Genomic DNA, 21,118 nt, shown 5'->3' with positions numbered 1-21,118 from the left:
TCATTTTGGAGCGCTGCTGTGAGGATTTGATTGTATTCAGTGGAAAGAGCATACGTGAAGGTGTCGGATGATCATCACCTCACTTTGTCCTTAACTCCCCAACTCATCCCAAACATATAGGATGGAGCACCACCTCCATCATTCCATAGGACACAGTCCCTCCACTGCTCCACAGCTCAGTGTTGCTCCACAGCTCTAGCCCACTCCTGGCATTAGGCACGGTGCCAACAGTTTCATGTTTATCTGCTACAGAAAGCATTATTCTATTAGCAGTACTTCTCTACAGGGATTACACAAGCTGTGGGTGTGCATTTGCACAACCATTAGAGTCAGCAACTGGGGAAAGTTAAAATAGCTGAATGCATTCATTAGAGGGGGTGTCCAAAATCATTTGAACAGTGTATATGCAGTACTGCTTTTTGTAAAAGAGAGAGTCATAAAAAATAATACACGGGAATATAAATAGAAGAACCACTTTTGGTTTTAATAAGAATTATTTTCTTGTTCATGGTCATTCTGTTTTGTTTTTCTCTTTGCCTCTTTTCTCTCTGGCCCTTGTTCATGATTGAACATTCACAATTGATGAGCATTACAGAAGGGGGTGAACTGGCCGGTCAGGGAAAAAGAAACAAAAAAAAACAAGTTTCTGCTGGATTCTCTGCTTCATTCACACAAAAAAATGTATGTGTTTATGGGAAATTTTAACTAATTTCTAACTGCTCTGTATCATCAGTCTAAGAACAAAACTTTGTGATGAGAAGCTAAAAAATTATCTAAGCTTACAATAAAAATCAATGTGAAGAGATTTTAACCCAATTTTGGAGCTCTGCTATTGGCCCATTCATCATAAAAAAAAATTTTCATTATCATTTTCACAATAAACACATTGAAAGAACTGCAACATTATCATGATGATGTTGAATAAGAATCATAATTGTAATAGAGATGTGAGTGTTTATGTAAAGTGTCTTTGTCAAATTAAAAGTTCTTATATACTCACATACCTACAGCTCTGGGAAAAATGAAGAGAGCACTTCAGTTACTGAATCAGTTTCTCTGATTTTGCTATTTATAGGTATATGTTTGAGTACAATGAACATTGTTGTTTTATTCTATAAACTACAGACAACATTTCTCCCAAATTCCAAATAAAAATACTGTCATTTAGAGCATTTATTTGCAGAAAATTAGAAATGTCAGAAATAACAAAAAGGATTCAGAGTTCTTAAGTTCATATTCATAAAGTTTTCAGAGTTTAGAAATCAATATTTGGTGGAATAACCCTGTTTTTTAATCACGGTTTTCATGCATCTTGCCATGTTCTCCTCCACCAGTCTTGCACACTGTTTTGGATACCTTTATGCCACTCCTGGTGCAAAAATTTGATGGTTTGATGGCTTGTGATCATCCATCTTCCTCTTGATTATATTCCAGAGGTCTTTAATTTGGTTTAAAGTGGTCTCTTTTTTCCAGCGCTGTAAATAGGCCAGTCACAATAATTCTGTTATTGATTTATCATTCAATACACAGACATGACAAAAGGGTACAACTGCATTTTTATGCCATCATATTATTAATATATCAGTGCCATACATTTTCAATAATATCTCAAAATGATAATATTGTTTATTACAACTATGTCTGCCACAATATATGGTGCAGATAGTTATCGTAACAAGCCAAAATCTACATCTCTATTACAATCATAGTTCTCTTTTCAAACAAAAAAGGTTCTAAGGTTCTATGGCATCAGCCGATGAACCTTTTTTGTACAATATAAACATTACTTTCAGAAGTTAAGAACCCAGAGATAAATGGGATCTATGTGGTCAGACATGAAAAAGGGCAGAGAATCTCCAAGTTCAAAGACACTTTGATCTATTCTCAGTTGAGTTTCATCAGGGCACTGCATTAAACCCATTCCAATCAGACTCTCTCCAGCAAATAAAGGTAAACGAAGGCAAATCGTTCTCTTCCCATAAGCATTATGTGCACCACTAATGGTGTGCAAACAAAGGCAAACAGTGGGAGGATATGATGCAGAGCAAACATGCAGAGTAAAGCTGGATCAAACAGTTCCTTCCTAATGTTAAACAAACAATAGGTGATTTAAATCAATTTAAAACATACCAGAAGCATGAGGTAGACAATGTATTACCTCATTCAACCCTTATGACTTCATTATTAACCCTTTATTGCCCTTATCTGGATCTAAAACGGCTGGAACTTCAGAAACTACCAAAAACTGCCATCAGGAAAACATTGAAATTGGAATAAACTTCGTAATCAAGTCATATTTTACTGACATTCTGATATAATAAGTCATTAACCTGAATTCTTCTTAAACATTAATTCAGTGCATTATACATGCACGTCATGCCTACTCTAGAGTAGGATTTTGTTGATTTATAATAAAATTTTAGTAGCACACACCTGCTGTCCCCCTGCTGTCTATCACCTTCTGTTTTTTTTTTTTTATCTCTGGTCATTTAATATCAAATAGTTTAGTGATCATATTATATTTAAAGTGATTGCAGTCTGGAGTATCTGCTGCTGTAGACAAATGAATCATAACGTAGCTAGAATGCTCGCCCTACATGCCAATGTCCGGTCGGGAGCAGGAAGTAGACGTGAAGAGTGGACTCACTTATGAGTAAATTATTAAACAACAAATAAACAAACGAAAGAACCAAAAACTGAGAAACAGAGTTCATGGGGATAGAACAAACAAAATGAACACGTAAACTGACTGACATAAATACGTACAACCACAGACAGGGGAAAACAGGTACAAGGGGACTATTTATACACACGGAAAAGGACAGGAAACGAGAAACACCTGGGACCAGGTAACAAGGAGGCGGAGCTACAAACAAACAAGTAGTCAGGGGCAGAGACACAGGATACACACAGGGCACGTGCAGAGTGTAAATAAACACAGGTACAGACCAGAGAGACACAATACTGGACGAGAACGTGACAGCCAACAGGCTCTTTATATTTTTAAAAGCTATTTAGAACATATCTAACTAGCTTTCAAACATAAAACAGGATCAGAGTGTTGTGAGGAGCCATATAACCTTCCAACCTTCTAAATCCACCGCCTTCCAAAGAAGCAGACCTGCGTCTATGGTTGAAGGAACTACATGTAAAGAATCCACCCAAATATCTGTACATTTTTAAAACATATTTACAAATCTCTGGCAAAATGCTTGTGAGGCTGACAGGTAAGACCTCACAATCATCTGATGTGTCTGCTTAACTGAAGCTTCGTAACTAAAACATTTCGGTGAAACAAGCAAAACCCTTCTTCTTCCAATCATTGGGACACCTTCTAAATGACTTTTAAGGAATTTTAAATGCTTATAATCTCTATGGCTGTAATTTAACTAATTTAATGCACAGTTCATACTGAGTTGGACAAAGCCAAAGTTAAGTAAGTCAGGATCAAGCAGCAGGCCTAAGGCATATACAGCACTCTCCATAATTACTGCCACCCCTGGTTAAGAAGTGTTTTTGATTTCTAATATATATATATATATATATATATATATATATATATATATATATATATATATATATATATATATATTTTTTTTTTTTTTTTTTTTTTTTATGATATAGGACAACAATGCAAAAAAGGAGAAAAATCTAACCTTTGATTTAAGTGCCTTTATTTGGTGGGGGAAAAAATCACAACTAAATGTAAATGAAATAATGTGTGCTACAATTATTAGGACCCCTGGTGTTAGTATTTTGTACAACCTCCTTTTGCCAACAAGACAGCGCTTAATATGTGTAACGCCATATTTATACCCCAGGGAAACAGGAAGTGAGTTGAAGTGAGATGGATTTCTAATTAAAAGTTCCTAGAAACTTTGATCCACTTTATAAACTGCAGTAGAAATGACATAAAGGGTTCAAATACATTTATTTCCAAGATATTGTTAAGGGTGCCAAAAATTGTGGAACAGGTAATTGTATGAAAAATAATCATTTCTTAGTCAGGATTTTTCCTTCACTTGAGTTACAAAGCTTTATAAATATAGAGCAACTACTGCTAATCTAATGTTAAGACTGCTAAACTAATACAAAACAAGTGATATTTTAGTAGTTATAGGGACAAGGAAATGAAATGTGAGGCACAAGTTTAAAAAATCTTTTTTTTTTTTTTTTTTCTCCGGATGAAACACTGTTAAACCAGTAAAGCACTACAAAATCCTACTCAGGGCTGCAGTAGAGAAGTTAAACAACTGCCCAAACAACTGTTCCTATAGGTTAGACTGATACGGCAGACTTAACACTACATTGACAGTTTAAATAGAACTGAGAGACATATAATAATAACTATAATAATTAAGATAGGATCTTCTTTTCCCTGTATTAATTTTATACTTAAAAAAAATTACCTAAAGAAATGCAAAAGAAATCCACCGAACATAGCTTATTTCCATCATATGTTTCTGGATCTATAAACAGAATTCTTGGCATGCCCGTCCTGCTCACAGAACCACACACACACACACACACACACACACACACACACACACAGAAACACACACACACTGACCACCCACTCCTCACTTAAGCAACAGCTGCCCTTTGGATATGATACCAGGGATGGCAAGTGCAGTAACGAGGACTCAAACACACACACACACATACACACACACACACACACATACACACATTCTATCTTTCTCCTATAGAGCATGACTAACATCTGCTCATCCTTTACAATTATGCATTAATGTGTGGAGTGGAAAGAATGGACTGAAAGAGAGATGAGGAAAGGAGAGAAGCAGGGAGGGAGCGTGCACACACACACACACACACACACACACACAGGCACACACACACTTGCACACACTGTGAGAAGCATCAGGAGGTATATCTGCATTGATATATTCATTCAGTCAAGTGTAAGAGCTAGTGCAACGAACAGAGAAGAGAGCACGCATTCTCCACCAATCAAAATAAGTCTTGATTGATCACAGGGACGGGTAAGAGCATGAGTCAGAGAGAGAGGGAGAGCGTGCACGAGAGAGCGCGAGAGGGGATGAAGGGAGCAGGACGGAGGGGAAAACAGATTACACTGAGAAACAGCAATACAAACACTGCCTGAGACAGACAGGAATATAAATATATATATATATATATATATATGTATAATACAGTCATACAAGCACGGAGGATGAAAACACACACACACACACACACACACGAAGACACACATACACATGCATATAGACCAGAGCGTACAGAATAAACAGAATAAAACCATGGAAATAACAAGCCTGATAATCCATACAGATGACACAGCTGAGGGATGGAGCTTACTGTCAACAGCGAACCCTCTTGAACTCGCTCACACACACACACTCGGCACAGACACTCACTCACACACCCTGCGGCTGGACTCTCCTACCTTGTAGCAGGCTCTGGAGGTTGAGCTGAGCCTCCTGGTGCAGCTCCTGCACACACTCCGGCCTACTCCACGAGCCGAACACATTCACATGCTGTTGCCATGACGATTGGAAGTGGGCCGTTCGCTTGCTCTCCGAGTCCAAGTTGGTGGTGGCTGGCAGTAGGAAAGATAGAGAGAGAGAGAGGGAGAGAGAGAGAGAGGGAGTGTGTGGATGGGAGATACAGATAGAGCAGAGGAAGGGAGGGAGACAGCAGTAGGGAGAGAGATGAGAGAGAAGTAGAGAGAGAGAGGGCGGACAAGAGGGAGCCGAGCAAAAGAAAGAGAGAGAGAGAAAGATACATAAATAAAATTTTATGACATTTGCATAGCTAATATCAGCAGACGAGGGGCAGGGTACTGCTGGATTTTGGCAGAGCAATAGCGAGATCTGACACAGGCAGATTCACCATCAAAGAGCTGCATTACAGTAATCACAATCACGCATTTATCACAATCTTGATGTGTTTATCTGCAGGGTACAAGAAAAAAAAAAACAAGGCAGCGTGCTGGAAAAGCAGTGTGTTATTTTCTCAGGTTTAGAGTAGATTCTCACAGAAACAGTGGCTCTCACACTGATTACAGCTTTGCTCCTGGGCAACGCATCACGGCAGGTTCAAATGCTGAGCAACTGTGGACATGTGGCCCTTTTAACTCCACTGTGAACTCGAAAACAACTCTACAAACTCTACAAACAAAGGTTCCTAAATGGGTGTCAATTTGGACACAGAGAAGAAAACGCTTCTGGACCCTTTACTAATAAAGGTTCATCAAAACTGTTTCCTTTAACCCTTGTGTGGTGTTCATATTTTTGTTACTCGTTTACTTTGTTACTTGTATTTAATTCAGCAAAATTAAGCAATTCTACATTAAAATGCTTTACACATGCTTGCTTCTAACCCAATATAAACAGCTTACATGGTTAATATTTTCCCTTTACCTTTCTTATGTTACATTTCTTTCAAAAAGTGCTACTCTTTTTTTTATTAGTTTTTTAAATAAAATGTAAAAGAAAATGAATTAAACTCAATATATGAGTAGAACATTTGTTTAGTTTCAAATTTACAAATGAAGCAATGTTTATTAGCCCTTGGCCAAACATACTGTATGTAATATAAATGTGTGTGTGTGGGAGGGGGGGGGGGGGGTGTACAGTGTGTGTTTATCGAAAATGTGTTTTGATATATGTTTTTCACAAAAAATGAGCCAATGCCAATGAGTTTGAGTTAGAAAAAATATTTTTTTAGTATCATTTGATGAAAAATGAAAACACCACACACGGGTTAACCTTCAGCATGACTCTATACTATAGCTGTGTATTGGCTTGGTAATGTTCAATTCAATTAAACTTCAATAAAACTTGAAATTTTGTTACTATAGCTCTTTTTACAACAAATGTTGTCTCAAAACATCTTTACAAAGAAACGGGTCCAAGCCTCTTATGAGTAAGCACCAAAGTGATGCCAACAATGGCAAGGTTGTGGCAGCGACAATATGATATGATATGTGAACAAGCCCGCTGCAACAAAGCAAGCAAGCCAAACAATTGCCAAGGGCCCCAAGCTTACAAAGGCCCCCCAGACAATGTCTCTCTGGTTATGAAGTGAATGCAAAGACAAACTGTGTGAGAGTCAGGTTCGTGATTCCAGCAGCCAACAAACCATGAAACTTCAGCACTCATTAATCTGAGTCAGAGAAAACTTTTTATTCAATCAGAACAGTGAAATTAAAAGACAAACACTGATCTATAGTGGGCGGGGTTTAAACACTACACAAAATAAATCACTGTCTGTAATAATCTCTACATGTAAAAAAAAAAATCATTAAAAAAGCTTAACATTAAAAATGTTGCAAAACATATTAAAACAATACTTTAAAATGTTTATATTTTCTTACACATATACTCCATAGAGGAGGGTTATAATTACTTGTAAACATAAGAACACATGCTAATAAAGTTGAGCACTGCAGTTTTATACAGTATGGACGGCTGTGAATGTTAAATCGGAATTGTGTTAATATTTAAAAAAAACATTGTTTTTTCAGATTTTCAATCCTTTAATTATTAAAAAATAAGTGATTCAGAATGGTCTCTAAAACTTTTTTTTTTACCAAATATATATAATACAGAATATTGTTTTACAGTAAAAACATTTCTTGTCACTTCCTATTTAATTAAAAAATTTTAGAGCAATAAAGGATCTGGTGCTCACTTATATAACCAAGGTATTTCAGCTATATACATCATCCAGAGCATTGAAATTTGCTGACCAGCTTCTTTTGAGATTTCCCCAGACTCAGCTCAAAGTAATAGCCACAAGACTTTGAAACAGTCTCCCTACTGAGATCAAACTTGCTCCATCATTATCGGCATTTGTGTCTAAACTTAAAACATATTTACATCAGTTGGCTTAAATGTAAATCCTGCACATTGTGAATTTTATAGTATATGAACTATGCCCTTTCAATTTCTCCCTCCCTTTTTTCTTTTGTAACTTTTGTACTTTGTTTTAATTGTGCTATAGAAATACATTTAACTTACTTGTTTTCTCAATGTAGTCATTTCACCCACTAGCTAATACTCCCTGCCACATGATGCTGCCACTGCTGGAAGGGCAACGTATCTTTTCATGAGTGATGTTTGGTGATGATTGGTGATGTGTATAGTGAATCTTTGCTGTAGTTGGCTTTGGCATCACCTGAGATTGAACTGGTGTTGCTCCTATAATTATTCAATTAATAATTACAGAGTTAAGATTGATTTTTTAGCCACATAATACAAGCTTTTGGTCTAATAGATGTATATTTTAAAGTAAAAAAATACAGAACATGTATTTTGTTTACCATTACATCCAAAAACTCAACTTGCAACTTACTACTTTTGGAGAGCAAATTAAATGCTTTCTGAATGACTCTAAATAACTTTTTTGCACCTTTAAATGCAAGTAAACTCATTTTTTTAATCAAAATGGTCACTCTTTATTACACGCTATTATAGTTTATATTACAATATTATACTATATTATAGTTTCGGGTCTGTTTGCTGTTCCAAACCTGGCTTGTGTGCCCCCAAGTGGTGATGGTTAAACAGACAGGATTCCTGTATTTTGAATGCATGTATTGGTGAGAAGTGACCTTCTGAATGATTATCCTCCCACTGGTCTCTGTGCTCTCTGAAGCAGAAAAGCCTCTGATTGGCTGCTTTCCTGGCTCGGTCCTAAGCCCTGCCTTCGCACTTCATTCTCACCCCCCTACCAGGCCTTTTTTTAAACGTGCTGAGAGGGCGGATACTCGTTTATACTGAGGGTGGATTTACTCTCCATCAACTGAAATACACAGAAGTGGGGAATAATGAGTATATTTCACCTTCAATAAACATTAAAACATTAAAAATTCACACCTAAACACTAACAAAACAAAGACAACGTTATCAGAATCTAATATATCCACAGTTGATCAAGCAATACATGTCTGTTGTCTGAGGCTGGCTTCTTCAGTATACCTGTAACTTTGAGACTAATGCAGCTAAGAAGAAGTAAGGAAGGCTGAGTTGTTTAAGTTGTTAAGTAATCTAAAGCAGATGTTCTGCAAACTATTCATTTAAGGTCAAAGGTTGGTTTTACAGTACACACACTCAGTTAACCTGAGGTATGCAGGAACAAACTACTGTAATAAATCTTTTCAATGTGTTGAGGCAAGATCCCCTTATCATTAGACACTAACTTAATAAGGGAGAGAGAGAGAGAGAGAGAGGGAAAGAGGGAGGGAGAGGAAGGAACAGGGGAGGAAAAGAAGTCGCTCACTTATCCCCCAAGAGGTTAGCTGTGTACACTTAATTACAACTTCAGCACTACTTCTCCAAAGAGGAATTAATAATGCTACTGCTTATGTAACTCCGCCTGATATAGAGCCACAGAGAGAGAGATAGAGATAGAGAGAGAGAGAGAGAGAGAGAGAGCAGGATGAAAGAAAAACGACCTGTGTGTACGAGTGCAGACACACACACACACACAGCAGTGAGGGGAGGTTCAGATAGTAAGTTGACTAACTGATACAGTAATCCAGGTGTATTTATGATATATACTTGTCTGGGAAGGCTTAGTTGGGTGGGTGGGTGGTCTGTTATTGCTTGATATATATATAAAAAAAAATCTCATTCTTAAATGTTCTCATTTTCCATTTTCTGCCCAATCATTTATTTTACTCCACTATTGGATACACAGAGTGCATTATTGAAAAAATCTTGAAATATTTTTTACTTTTGATCAAATCTGGTTAAAATCCTGTTGTAATTTTGAATTATTACTAGGTATATCGCAGATAATAATAATAATGCCATACTATGATCGGGAGATCGCCGGTTGGAATCCCAGTCATGTAGTTTGCCATCAGCAGCCGGAGCCCTGAGAGAGCACAATTGGTCTTGGTGGATAGATGGCACTCTCTCTCCACATCACTCTATAAAGGGTGATGTAGATCAGCACAAGGCGTCTGTGAGCTGATGTATTGGAATCGAGTCGCTGTGCTTTCCTCCGAGAGCTCTGTGATGCTACTCAGCAATGCTGCATCAGCAGCAGTTCGATAAAGAGTGCTAGAACTAGTCTTCACCCTCCTGGTGTTGTGGCATCACTAGTGATGGGGTATATACAGCTGAATAGCAGCTGAATGAATGGGACAATTGACGTAGCTAAATTGGGGATAAAAAATAAATAAATTAAAAAAATTATAAAAAGGCAATGTCCATTTTCTTTTCTAATATTGGCAGTCCTGGTTGGTTGGTTGGTTGGTTGGTTGGTTGGTAGGTTAGTAGGTAGACATGCCAAAATTCATGGGATAGCAGTATGTAAACTAATTAATAAGTGTTACGCCTACACCTCTATAAGTTGTAAGGTGTTAGATTGTGAGTGGAAAGAACTGTTTTTAGTAACTTATCTGTTTATTCTTTGTTTTTTTATGGAACTAAAGGCAGTTTCTTTATTCTATGGCACTGCTTAAAGGACCCATTGAACCACCTTTAACCCTCTATTTCAGAAATATGGGGAGAACCTAATGAATCCTCTCAAAGACAGTGAGCAGAGTGAGGATCTAACCCACAACCCCACACACCCCTGGAGCTGTGTAGTACACACACTATCTGCTGCATCTCTCTGACAAATTTCTATCATTTCTACTATTTTGTGTTATTGCTGAGGGGACTGGTGCTCTGGGGCCTCAAAACACAATAACTATCTATTCCTGGATAAAAGCTAACCATACAAGACTAACATCACCTCAGATTTTACAACAGAACTGTTGGTACAACTTTTTATAAACCTTAAACCTTAATATAGTGCACAAACACTGCTATACAAGCTACCTCAGCTGATTTGTGGAATACTTGTATAGTAGTTATGAGTAAATGTAATGTAGTAATGTGCTTTTACTACCACTTTGTATGCATAGCCTTGAATATGGCCACAAGGTCAACTGTGACTGAAAAAAAAAAATGTCACAGGTATTTTTAATGGGCCATACCTGCTCTGGGCTTAAGCTGTCGCCAAGCTAAAGGAGAAATCTTGCTTGGTGAAAGACATTCCTGTTTCATTTTTAATTAAAACTCTAAAAATATCATCCAAGCTATCATAGCAGACATATGGGTGAAAGCCTTCTCCCTCAGCCAGGTGATCCTGCAGCACGGGTTCAGGTCAGACAGAAGACAGCCATCATGCATTTAGCCACAAGCTATTAACCTTTGTTCCAAGATGATGCTCTTACATAAACAGACCCACAGACCTGCCACCACCAGGCTTTCACTGCCCCACCAAGACATCAAGCAAACAAGCTAATTAGCCTTTAACCCGTAAATGAACATGTATTTCCCAGACCATTTATACACACATTTACACAGCTCTAAAAAAAGAAAAAAATAATTGACCACTTCAGTTTCTAAATCAGTTTCTCTGATTTTGCTATTTATAGTTATGCGTTTGAGAAAATGAACATATTGTCATTTAGAGCATTTATTTGCAGAAAATAAGAGAAAGAGAAATGGCCGAAACAACAAAAAGATTCAGAGCTTTCAGACCTCAAATTATGCAAAGAAAACAAGTTCATATTCATAAAGTTTTAAGAGTTCAGAAATCAATATTTGGTGAAATAACCCTGTTTTTTAGTCACAGTTTTCTCCTCCGCCAGTCTTACACACTGCTTTTGGATAACTTTATTCCACTCCTGGTGCAAAAATGTAAGCAGTTCTGCTTGGTTTGGTGACTTGCTTAGGATCGTCCATCTTCCTCTTGATTAAATTCCAGTGTTTTTTTCATTTGGTAAAACAAAGAAATTCTTCATTTTTAAGTGGTCTCTTATTTTTTCAGAGCTGTATATCCCAGCAATTATGTCTAATAAAAAAAAATGATCTGAAGTTTTTTTTTTTAAGAAAATACTGTTGTTATATAAGATCTTGTTTGTCATATCTGATAATTGGCTGAGGTATGGCAGGGAGGTGAAGTCACAGCTTTCCTGAGATACAGAGGTACATAATTAAGGGTTTTTTATTGTCTCTCTTGTGAAATGTTTTAATGCTATATTTGAGGATTGGGTGCTGCTTTGTTTTGGTCATTTTGTGCTGTTGTTGCGATGGAAACAAGGCTCCTCTGAAATTAAGGCTTTTGTCTTGGTTGGTTTTTCCTTTTGTGTAAATCAACAATAAATAAACCACATTTTCAGTAAGCTGGAACTGCAGCTAAGGCAATCACTCACATAAAAAAGACTACAGACTAGTGCACCCAGAAGGAAAGAAACTTGGTGGGTAGTGCTGCCAGCCTGTCATGGAGTGACCGCTTTTGTCTTGGAGACAACCAATGAATCTGTGTGTGGAGGCAGACACGTCCAGAAGTCCTGGTGTCACTGTGTGGGGTCTAATTCCAACAGGACAATGCTCGCCATCTCAAGAGCTTGCCTTGAAGACAAAGATATTACTGAACCATTGCCTGACGCATTTTCTAGACCTATCTTCACTTCTACCACACCAAATCTGCAGGACTTGCATGAGAAAATTTAAGTTGCATGGATTGGATTATCACAGGACACCATTAGGAACCTCTACAACCTCATGCTAAGACATCAGGCATGTTGGGTTACACCTGTATTAAACAGACATTACACACCACTGTATGTACAGCTTAAAAATCAAATCAAATCTGGCTACAACTATTTTTGCTGCTATTTCTTTGAGGAGGAGTGTATCATTTCTCTTTTGGATTATATTATTTTTACAAATTTAATCTAAGCCCCAAATTTAATCTTAGACCTTGGGTGCAAAGAGAGACGACCCCGCAAGTCAAGCCTTTCTTGTACCATCCAAACCCCTCCCCAAGCCCTCCATGCCCCCATGCCCACATGTACAGACACATACATGCTACGCTTAATTAGCTAAATATATTCCTTCTCATTAGCAGCTTATTAACTAGTATGAACTGAGTGGGGGCTTCAGGACATTTAATAAGGCCCAGTGGCTCTGCACCAAAGCCCCTCTCAATGCGACTCTAATCACTGTGAAGGAGAGGCCATTCGAAGGGCTTTTGGCCAAATCCGCAAACTCAGAGGAAGCTTCTACTGCAGCCGGCCAGAGATGATTCAGTCACCAATTTAAACTTTTAAAATACAGTCTGTAGAAGAGGATGTTTCTGTGTCTGAAGTTTTCTAATTACTCTGGATTCCACAAGACCTTGGTAGCATCCCTTTGGGATTCCGGTCCTGAACTGTGTCACACAATCTCCCATTCTCTCCAGCAATGCTCTAAAATCTAGCAGAATTCCTCAGCTGAACAGTAGAGACAGTTACTCCAACAAAACAAGGGTAAACTACTTTTAATACCCCTTATTTCAGAAGATTTGATCTTCTAAAAGTTAACAACTACAGAGAGGGATAGCCTGTTAGTTTTGTTAACAAGCAAATTAGCTACATGTTGCTACAGGGACAATTTAAGTAATTTAATTTAATAAATTAATAGATACAGAGTGAGACAGACAAACAGACAGACAGACAGACAGACAGACAGATATAGATAGATAGATAGATAGATAGATAGATAGATAGATAGATAGATAGATAGATAGATAGATAGATAGATAGATAGATAGATAGATAGATAGATAGATAGATAGATAGATAGATAGAACACAATGCAATAAGAAACATATTTAAACATAAATTAAAACACAGAAGAATAGAAAATATATAAGGGTATAAAAAACTTTCTTTACAAGGTAAAGAACTATCTGATATGAGGAAGTTTTTAAATGCAATACTATACTATTTTATACAGGAGACTAAACACAGTATTCTATTACATCTTAACTCCGCTTACTAAAGAACAAAACACTAAAGAATTTCAGCCAATAAATCAGAGCTCTTTAAATATCACCTGCATTCTCTTGGTAAAGGGAAACATGCCTTTACAAAACATACTTGTGTCCCAATTGTGAATTACACACTAATACTATTAGGCATAGACTAGGCTGTTTACTAACCTTTATAGTGGGTTTGACATGTACAAATATCAAGAAAATAAACAGTTTCAATTAGTGACAGAAAGTGATGATGCCATTAAATTAAACTGTTCTATATATGAGTAGCACATATACAGCTCTGGAAAAAAAATTGAGACCACTTCACTTTCTGAATCAGTTTCTCTGATTTTGCTATGTATAGGTATATGTTTAAATCAAATGTTGTTTTATTCTACAAACTACAGACAACATGTCTCCCAAATTCTAACTACAAATATTGTCGTTTAGAGCATATATTTGCAGAAAATAAGAGATGAAATAATAAAAAAAAAATGCAGAGCTTTCAGACCTCAAATAATGCAAAGAAAACAAGTTCATATTAATAAAGTTTTAAGAGTTTAGAAATCATTTTTTGGTAGAATAACCCTGGTTTTTAATCACAGTTTTCGTGCATCTTGGCATGTTCTCCTCCACCAGTCTTACACACTGCTTTTGGGTAACTTTATGCCACTCCTTGTGCAAAAATTCAAGCAGTTCAGCTTGGTTTGATGGCTTGTGATCATCCATCTTCCTCTTGATTATATTCCAGAGGTTTTCAATTTGGCAAAATCAATGAAACTCATCCTTTTTAAGTGGTTTCATATTTTTCCCAGAGCTGTCTATATAGTTAGTACACTTTTTATTACCAATTAGTACAAAACTGGGACACAACCTATGCTTTTGTTTTTGGCTGCCTTTTGAGAATGCAGCCTTAGATCATTACAAAAGAAAACTTTCAACCTAGGAGACTCTGATAGAAAATCACAATGAATGCACACTATTTAAAGCAACCCTGTCAAGTTACCAACTGAAGAATCAAGAGAAAACCCTTTACTCCTCTGGAAATCATCAGATCTCAGAGCACGAGGAGAAAAAAACTTGACTTGAGGCCGACACATCTATAAAAACACGCTGTCGACAACAGGTACGGAGGAGATGGAGGAGCTGAATCATGAGTTCTTTTTTTGTACGGGTTTGTTTGTTCTTTGGACACGTATCCCTCCATGCCCTAATGGTCTGTGCTCTTAACCAAGCACAGGAGCGCCTACCCAGCAACCCAGCAGCAGCTACCAGGACCAGCAGGACCATCAGGCGTGTGTTTAAAAGGCCAAGCTTTCACATCGTTTGCTTCGTAAATATATTTCACATGGCTGCTGTCTCGGGATGTGTCCCGAGGGTTAATCTGACCGCAGTGCTCAGTTCACAGAGCGTACAGTAAGCTCAGTCTAGGGAAAATGGCACAGACATACAGGACTGTGGAATGTGCAGCTGGTAGAACACAGGACATGTTCTAATGCTGCTTTGTGATAATAAAGTTCTACATGTACACTGAGATACAAATAGTCATAGGATAGCAGTGTGTACATTGATCATGAGTTTTTTTAAACAGGGAAAAGCTTGGGAATGCCTACAACCTGTATTAGTTGGGAGGTGTTATCTTGTGAGTGAAGTTGAACACTGGCCAGCAGTAGGCACTAGGGGTGTGCCATATCGTATCGTACATGATAATGTCGTCAATTTTTTTAAATATCATGAACAATATTATACCCTAAAATATTGTGATATATCACCCATCCAATTTCCCATTACATATCTACTAGAGACATATTATATGTCTATGAATATATCTATTCATTTTACTCTAATTCTGGATATATGGAGATATTTTGAGTGCATTATTATTAGTATCGTGACATTCTGGATCATTGACTTCTGTTACAAATCTGATAAGATTATTGTATTTTTTAATATCTCAGTTAGGGGTGTGCAGTATTATATTGTATGTAATAATAAAATATATATGTTTTATTTTCTTGCAGAGTAGAGTGTATTTTTAAAATAGTTTTTTTTTTTTTTTTAAGTGTTTTGTCATATTGCCAAGAGTATCGTTATCACGAAAATACCATGAAATATCGTGATATTATTTCAGGGCCATATCGCCCACCCCTAGTAGGCACATGTTAAGGCGATGTAAATCATCATAGTTCAAATGAGGTTTGATAGTGGGAATGATTGTGACCGACTGCATCTGGCTAGAATTGTCCATGCAAACTAACGAGACACTCTGGCAGCAATTACATCCATATTTTATTCAGAATGCCCCACACACATAGACGACAAATACTGTTTTTTTCGCACTATAAAAATAAATTCTTATAATTATAACTATAATAAAAATCTTTTAAGTTTCGCAAAAATCATCAGTGCGTCTTATAATCCAGTGCACCTTCTGTATGAATTATATCAGTCAGGTTGTAAGGAGCAGTAAAGCTCTGCTGAAGTACAGCGTTATACAGCAGTTTCAGTGAAATTTCTCCAGCAGTGTTAGCATTAACCGCTAACTGTGCTACGTGCTAGCTCTTTGGCCACCCAGAGGTGAGTATTATCGGTCTGTAGCCTGCTGCTAGCTCTGGCTAGCACTGCTGTAGCAGCATAAGCATTACTGTTAGCGGTTAGCAGCTAATGCTAATGCTCCAGCTTTAGTGGAAAACTGAAAATCTAGGCTTACTGTAAATAAACGTAAGTGCTTAATACACCCAAATAAACAGTTTTTAGGAGAGAAATTTGATCTGTGTAGATTAACTTTCAGGGCTCATTTGACTCATCTGAAATGTGTTTTTAAGAATTAAAGTTTTGTTTACTTAACTTAGCCTAGCTTTACAGGTGGCAAGAACTGCTAAATTAGAAGAAAAACATTACAACACTCCTGATGTTAAGTGTCGCATAAAATGTGCCTTATACAGTAATTCTGTGTGCCTTAAGTATAAAAATTGACCAGAAAATTTACGCTAATTGATTGTGCGTCATATAGTGCGAAAAATATGGTACATACATCCTTCTTTTGCTTCCAGGGGACAAGGCAAAAATCATGGGAAGACTTTTGGAATGTCAGTGTATGGTGATTGCACTACTCCTGTAATATTACTTGTACTGGTAAAATGTGACATGGGCATTAAGTTGACCCAGCAGCCTTTTGGTCCAATGCCAAGTATTGGACAGTGGGATATTTTTAAAATAATACACTTCCTGTGTTTAAATGTTGTTTCAGGTTAGCTTTCTTATTGACAGGTGTTTGTTGGAAGCCTTCAGTTTTACCCAAGATGACTTTTCATTTCAGATCTTACAAAGTGTTTGTGTCGTATGTAGAAATTTGTAGAAGATAACTTGTGAAGATCCAACACAGCATGAGCGAAAATATGCTCGAGAGGGTAAAGTGCCGTCTGTCAAGCCTTCTCATGGAGAGACTTCAGCGTGCTGGCGTTTACACACACACACACACACACACGCTGAGGCATCAAAGTGTGTTTTTAAGCAGTGATCACAAGGAGAGAACTGCCAAAAGCAATTACTCTCAGAAGGTAATTGTAGTGACAAGAATTCCAATTCAGACTCTCTCTCATAGTCCCCAACACTCTCCCTCTCTCACTCTCCCTCTCACTCTCACTCTCCCTCTCACTCTCCCTCTCTCTCGCTCTCTCCCTCTCTCTCCTTCCACTGATGTGTGAGATTGAAGCCTTTCCACCCAGTGAAGCAAAGGGAGCACCTGATGGTTTTTTACGTGGTGCTGATAGAGAGGCCACTGGCACTGATCAGATGGTGATAAGAGCTTTTTACACTAAGGTGGCCGGGGAGATCTCACGATTGCAAATGTGAACAAATGTACCCAGACAGCTTTATACAAAATGGTCATTTTCTTGTCGGAATTTTTTTTTTTGTGTTTTTTTCATATGTTTCCCATGTTCTGTTATTGTATGTTATGTTAATTAATCTTAATTGATTAGAACCTAGAAGCATAAGCTAGTAGTTTACAGGTAAATGCAGGTAGAATAATTAGCTGTCATTGTCTAGACAGTCTGTCTCCAAAAAAAAGCATCTTTCCCACAACAAATATTTGCATTAGTAGTCTGCAGGGCAACAAAAACAAACAGCAAACAATTCTAAATTTGCAATACAAACTGCTGGAACTGTAAAACAAAAAAATACATTGTGAAATATTCATGTCAATATATGCAACAATGTTCTTTTTAGAAATAAGTACTTTTTTTAAACAAATACTTTATTTCTTCCTTATCTACATGCAGGTTTTCCTGGAAATATGCAAAGGTATTTGACAGCTAAAAAGAAATTTTATTGGGCACATTTTGACGTAAGTAAAAAAAAAAGTAAATCTATTGTTTTTAAAACAATAAAAAAGAGAAACATTAAGTCAATGATTCTCCTGCCACAATATGGTAATATTCTGCAGAGTCTAATTTATTAGACCCTGACCTGTAGCATCACAAACACCAGCTTTATGGCTCTTATTCCTTTTTACTTGAAAGCGTTCTTTAGGCGATTCTCTAAAAGCAGGATTTTGGACAGCGCAGAAACTCTGATCTAAGTGTGAAGCGAACGCTGGCAGTGTCCAGATCCGCACCCTACATGGATACTGATCATATTCATGGAAACAAGACATGTATTTTTCCACTTTGTTATGTCTTCTTCTCCATGGTTACTGTATCTACAGCAGCGAGGACCCACGAGAGATGATAATTTGGTTAGAGAGAGCGAGAGAGAGCAAAAGAAAAGAGATAGAAAGATAAGTGTTTTTCAATCAATGTTTTTAAAATTTGATGAGAATTTATAAGATAAACATGGCAGGAGTGTTTAGTGTGAATCTCAATCCAATTAGTATCTACAGGGGACGTGGTTTTTCTGTCTATAGACTAAATATGAACGGATTTTGCTGAAAAATCACAGAAAACTGGCTGCTATATACCAAATATTGCTATATAAGGCTATCACACAGCCACAGACACATTAACACACACAGCTTCTGTTCCAAGAGAACCGTAATATTTGCCACTAACAGATGGCATATTGAGCGTGTATGTGTATGTGTGTGTGTGTGTGTGTGTGTGTGTGTGTGTGTGTGTGTGTGTGTGTGTGGATGAGGCAGGAGTGTGTTTGCATGCTCCTCAGTGCTCCCAACTCCCAGCAGTGCTGACTAGAGTCCCTCCTGCTTCCTCCAACACACCAACCCCTCCCGGGTCACTTCCCTCCACATGCATGCGTGGGTGTGTGTGTGTGTGTGTGGTGTGACACTGGGTGACAGGAAAACACATTGTGAGTGAAAGTGTGTCTGTGTGTCAGTGTGTCTGATAACCGGTCTGTGTACAAACACGTATTAACCATAGTGTGTATTACGCACAGAGGAAGTGCCTGGAAACCATGGGGAGGAAGCCAAAGTGATGACCTTTAAGGGGTTAAACCCCACCCACACCCTGCTTTACTCCTCCTGATCCCACACTAATCCCCATCACTCCTTTTTCTTGCCCTCTTCACCCATCCATGCCTCTATTTCAGATCGAAGCTCAAAATTTTGCCAAAAGTTTCTAATTTTTTTTTTCTATTTTCTCCCCATTTACACAGTCAATTACCCAAACCCAATCAATAGGACTCCCTCTATCACTAGTGATGCCCCACCACCAGGAGGGTGAAAACCAGCCCATGTCTCCTCCTATACATGTGAAAGTGGCCACCGCCTTTTTTTGAACTGCTGCTGATGCAGCATTACTGAGTAGCATCACAACACACTCTGAGGAAAGCGCAGCGACTCGGTTCTGATACATCAGCTCACAGACGCCTTGTGTTGCGGACATCTCCCTTTGAAGTGATGTGGGAAAAAAGCGACATCTCTACCCACCAAGAGAGAGCAAGGCACATTATGCTCTCTCTGGGCTCCGGCAGCTGATGGCAAGCTACATGAACAGGATTTGAACCAACGAATTCCTGATGATAGTGGCAGTGCCTTAATCCAATGCACCACTTGCAGCCAATCAATATTCACATTTTCAATATTCATATTTAACTCCTTAATAACCTTAAAATACAGTAAAATTGGTCCATTATCATTTCCTGCTAGTTTTAGCAAGTAGTCTGAAACTCTTCTGTGTAGTCCATATTTTGAAGGTTCCTTATTCAAGCACTACCTGGCTTGTGGCCAAAGAACCACATTTAAATTAGTGTATAATATTTTTTTGTGTGTTTACACAATCTTAAATATCTGTAAAACTTATAAAAGCTATCATGCCACTTGAAGGTAGCAGAGTAATATCTTATAACTGAACTACCCGGATACCCCTCTTAAGAAAACTTCACTCAGCTCACATTTCTAATGAACAAACCCAACTGGACACAGTTCTGTACATGAATACATACATCTTTTGCAGTTTGTGCTTGTTTGAGAGTTGAGAGACAAAGTTTTAAATGTGGTTGAATCCAAAAAGTAAAGTACACATCATATAATATCCACTTCTTTGTCATTAATGTCCACTACTCCAGATATCCTCAGTCCATGAACCCTGTTTTGTGTTTTGGTATACTAATAAAGCATTTATAATATAATAAAGCTAAACCTAAATAATGTTTTTTATAAGATCTCAGGGACAAGTTTCACTTTCTGTATTGAATGTATTGAAAGTAGTAAGACAAAACAAGCAGACCTTTATATAAATCCACTCATTAATGCGTCTAAGAGAACCAACCGCATCTCCGCTGAGAGGCTAAACCGAACCAGTCTTACTTAATCCCAGCCCACAGGACTAGACGTGCAAATGGGCCCCACGTGCCTTGTGAACAGTGCTAGGTGTTAAAAGAGCCTTTTAAGAGCTTTTCCTCGCATTACAGCGGTGTTTAGCGATGAGTCAGGAGCGCTGGGAGATGTCTCGCTGTTGAAAGCTCGGTGACGCTGCAGCACAGTCAGAGCACACAAAGGAGAAGTGGAGTAGCATGTCTCTAACAGGTCCTCTTCTCTAGGGACACTCTCTCTCTAATGGGAGATGACAAAAAAGCAAGGCGTTCTGAAACACCTGTCACATACTTGAATTCACTTAAAGGCTAATGTCTGTATGCAAGTGTGTGTGTGTGTACTTATGTGTATTTGTGTGTATATATTTCACAGATAAAATCATTTCAAAAGAGCATCACCACAAGCTACTGTCGGTTTCAGTAATAAAAAATGAAAAAGAACACAGGCCTCATAATATAGAGCAGAACAAATGGACTGTGTTTACTGAAAATGTGTTACCCTGCGCTTCAGTAAGCGTAACTTTATAATCATAAAGTTATTATATTAAAGGTTCAC

At 37.7% G+C, this 21,118-nt stretch overlaps 1 protein-coding gene across 5 annotated transcripts in view; it reads right to left on the bottom strand.

Annotated features, from left to right (window-relative positions):
• nhsl2 (NHS-like 2) overlaps nucleotides 1-21,118 on the bottom strand; it is a 155,536-nt gene that overhangs the window by 17,643 nt on the left and 116,775 nt on the right. For all 5 annotated transcript variants that reach the window (XM_022678455.2, XM_022678457.2, XM_007242016.4 and 2 more), the window contains exon 2: nucleotides 5,429-5,581. In XM_022678455.2, the coding sequence (XP_022534176.1) occupies nucleotides 5,429-5,581 (153 nt within the window). The remainder of the gene's footprint in view (nucleotides 1-5,428; nucleotides 5,582-21,118) is intronic.

The sequence above is a fragment of the Astyanax mexicanus genome, chromosome 8, assembly GCF_023375975.1.
Source record: "Astyanax mexicanus isolate ESR-SI-001 chromosome 8, AstMex3_surface, whole genome shotgun sequence".
Classification (NCBI taxonomy): Eukaryota; Metazoa; Chordata; class Actinopteri; order Characiformes; family Acestrorhamphidae; genus Astyanax; species Astyanax mexicanus.
The sequence above is the reverse complement of the archived record's forward strand: the minus strand, read 5'-3'. Positions and strand labels throughout refer to the sequence as shown.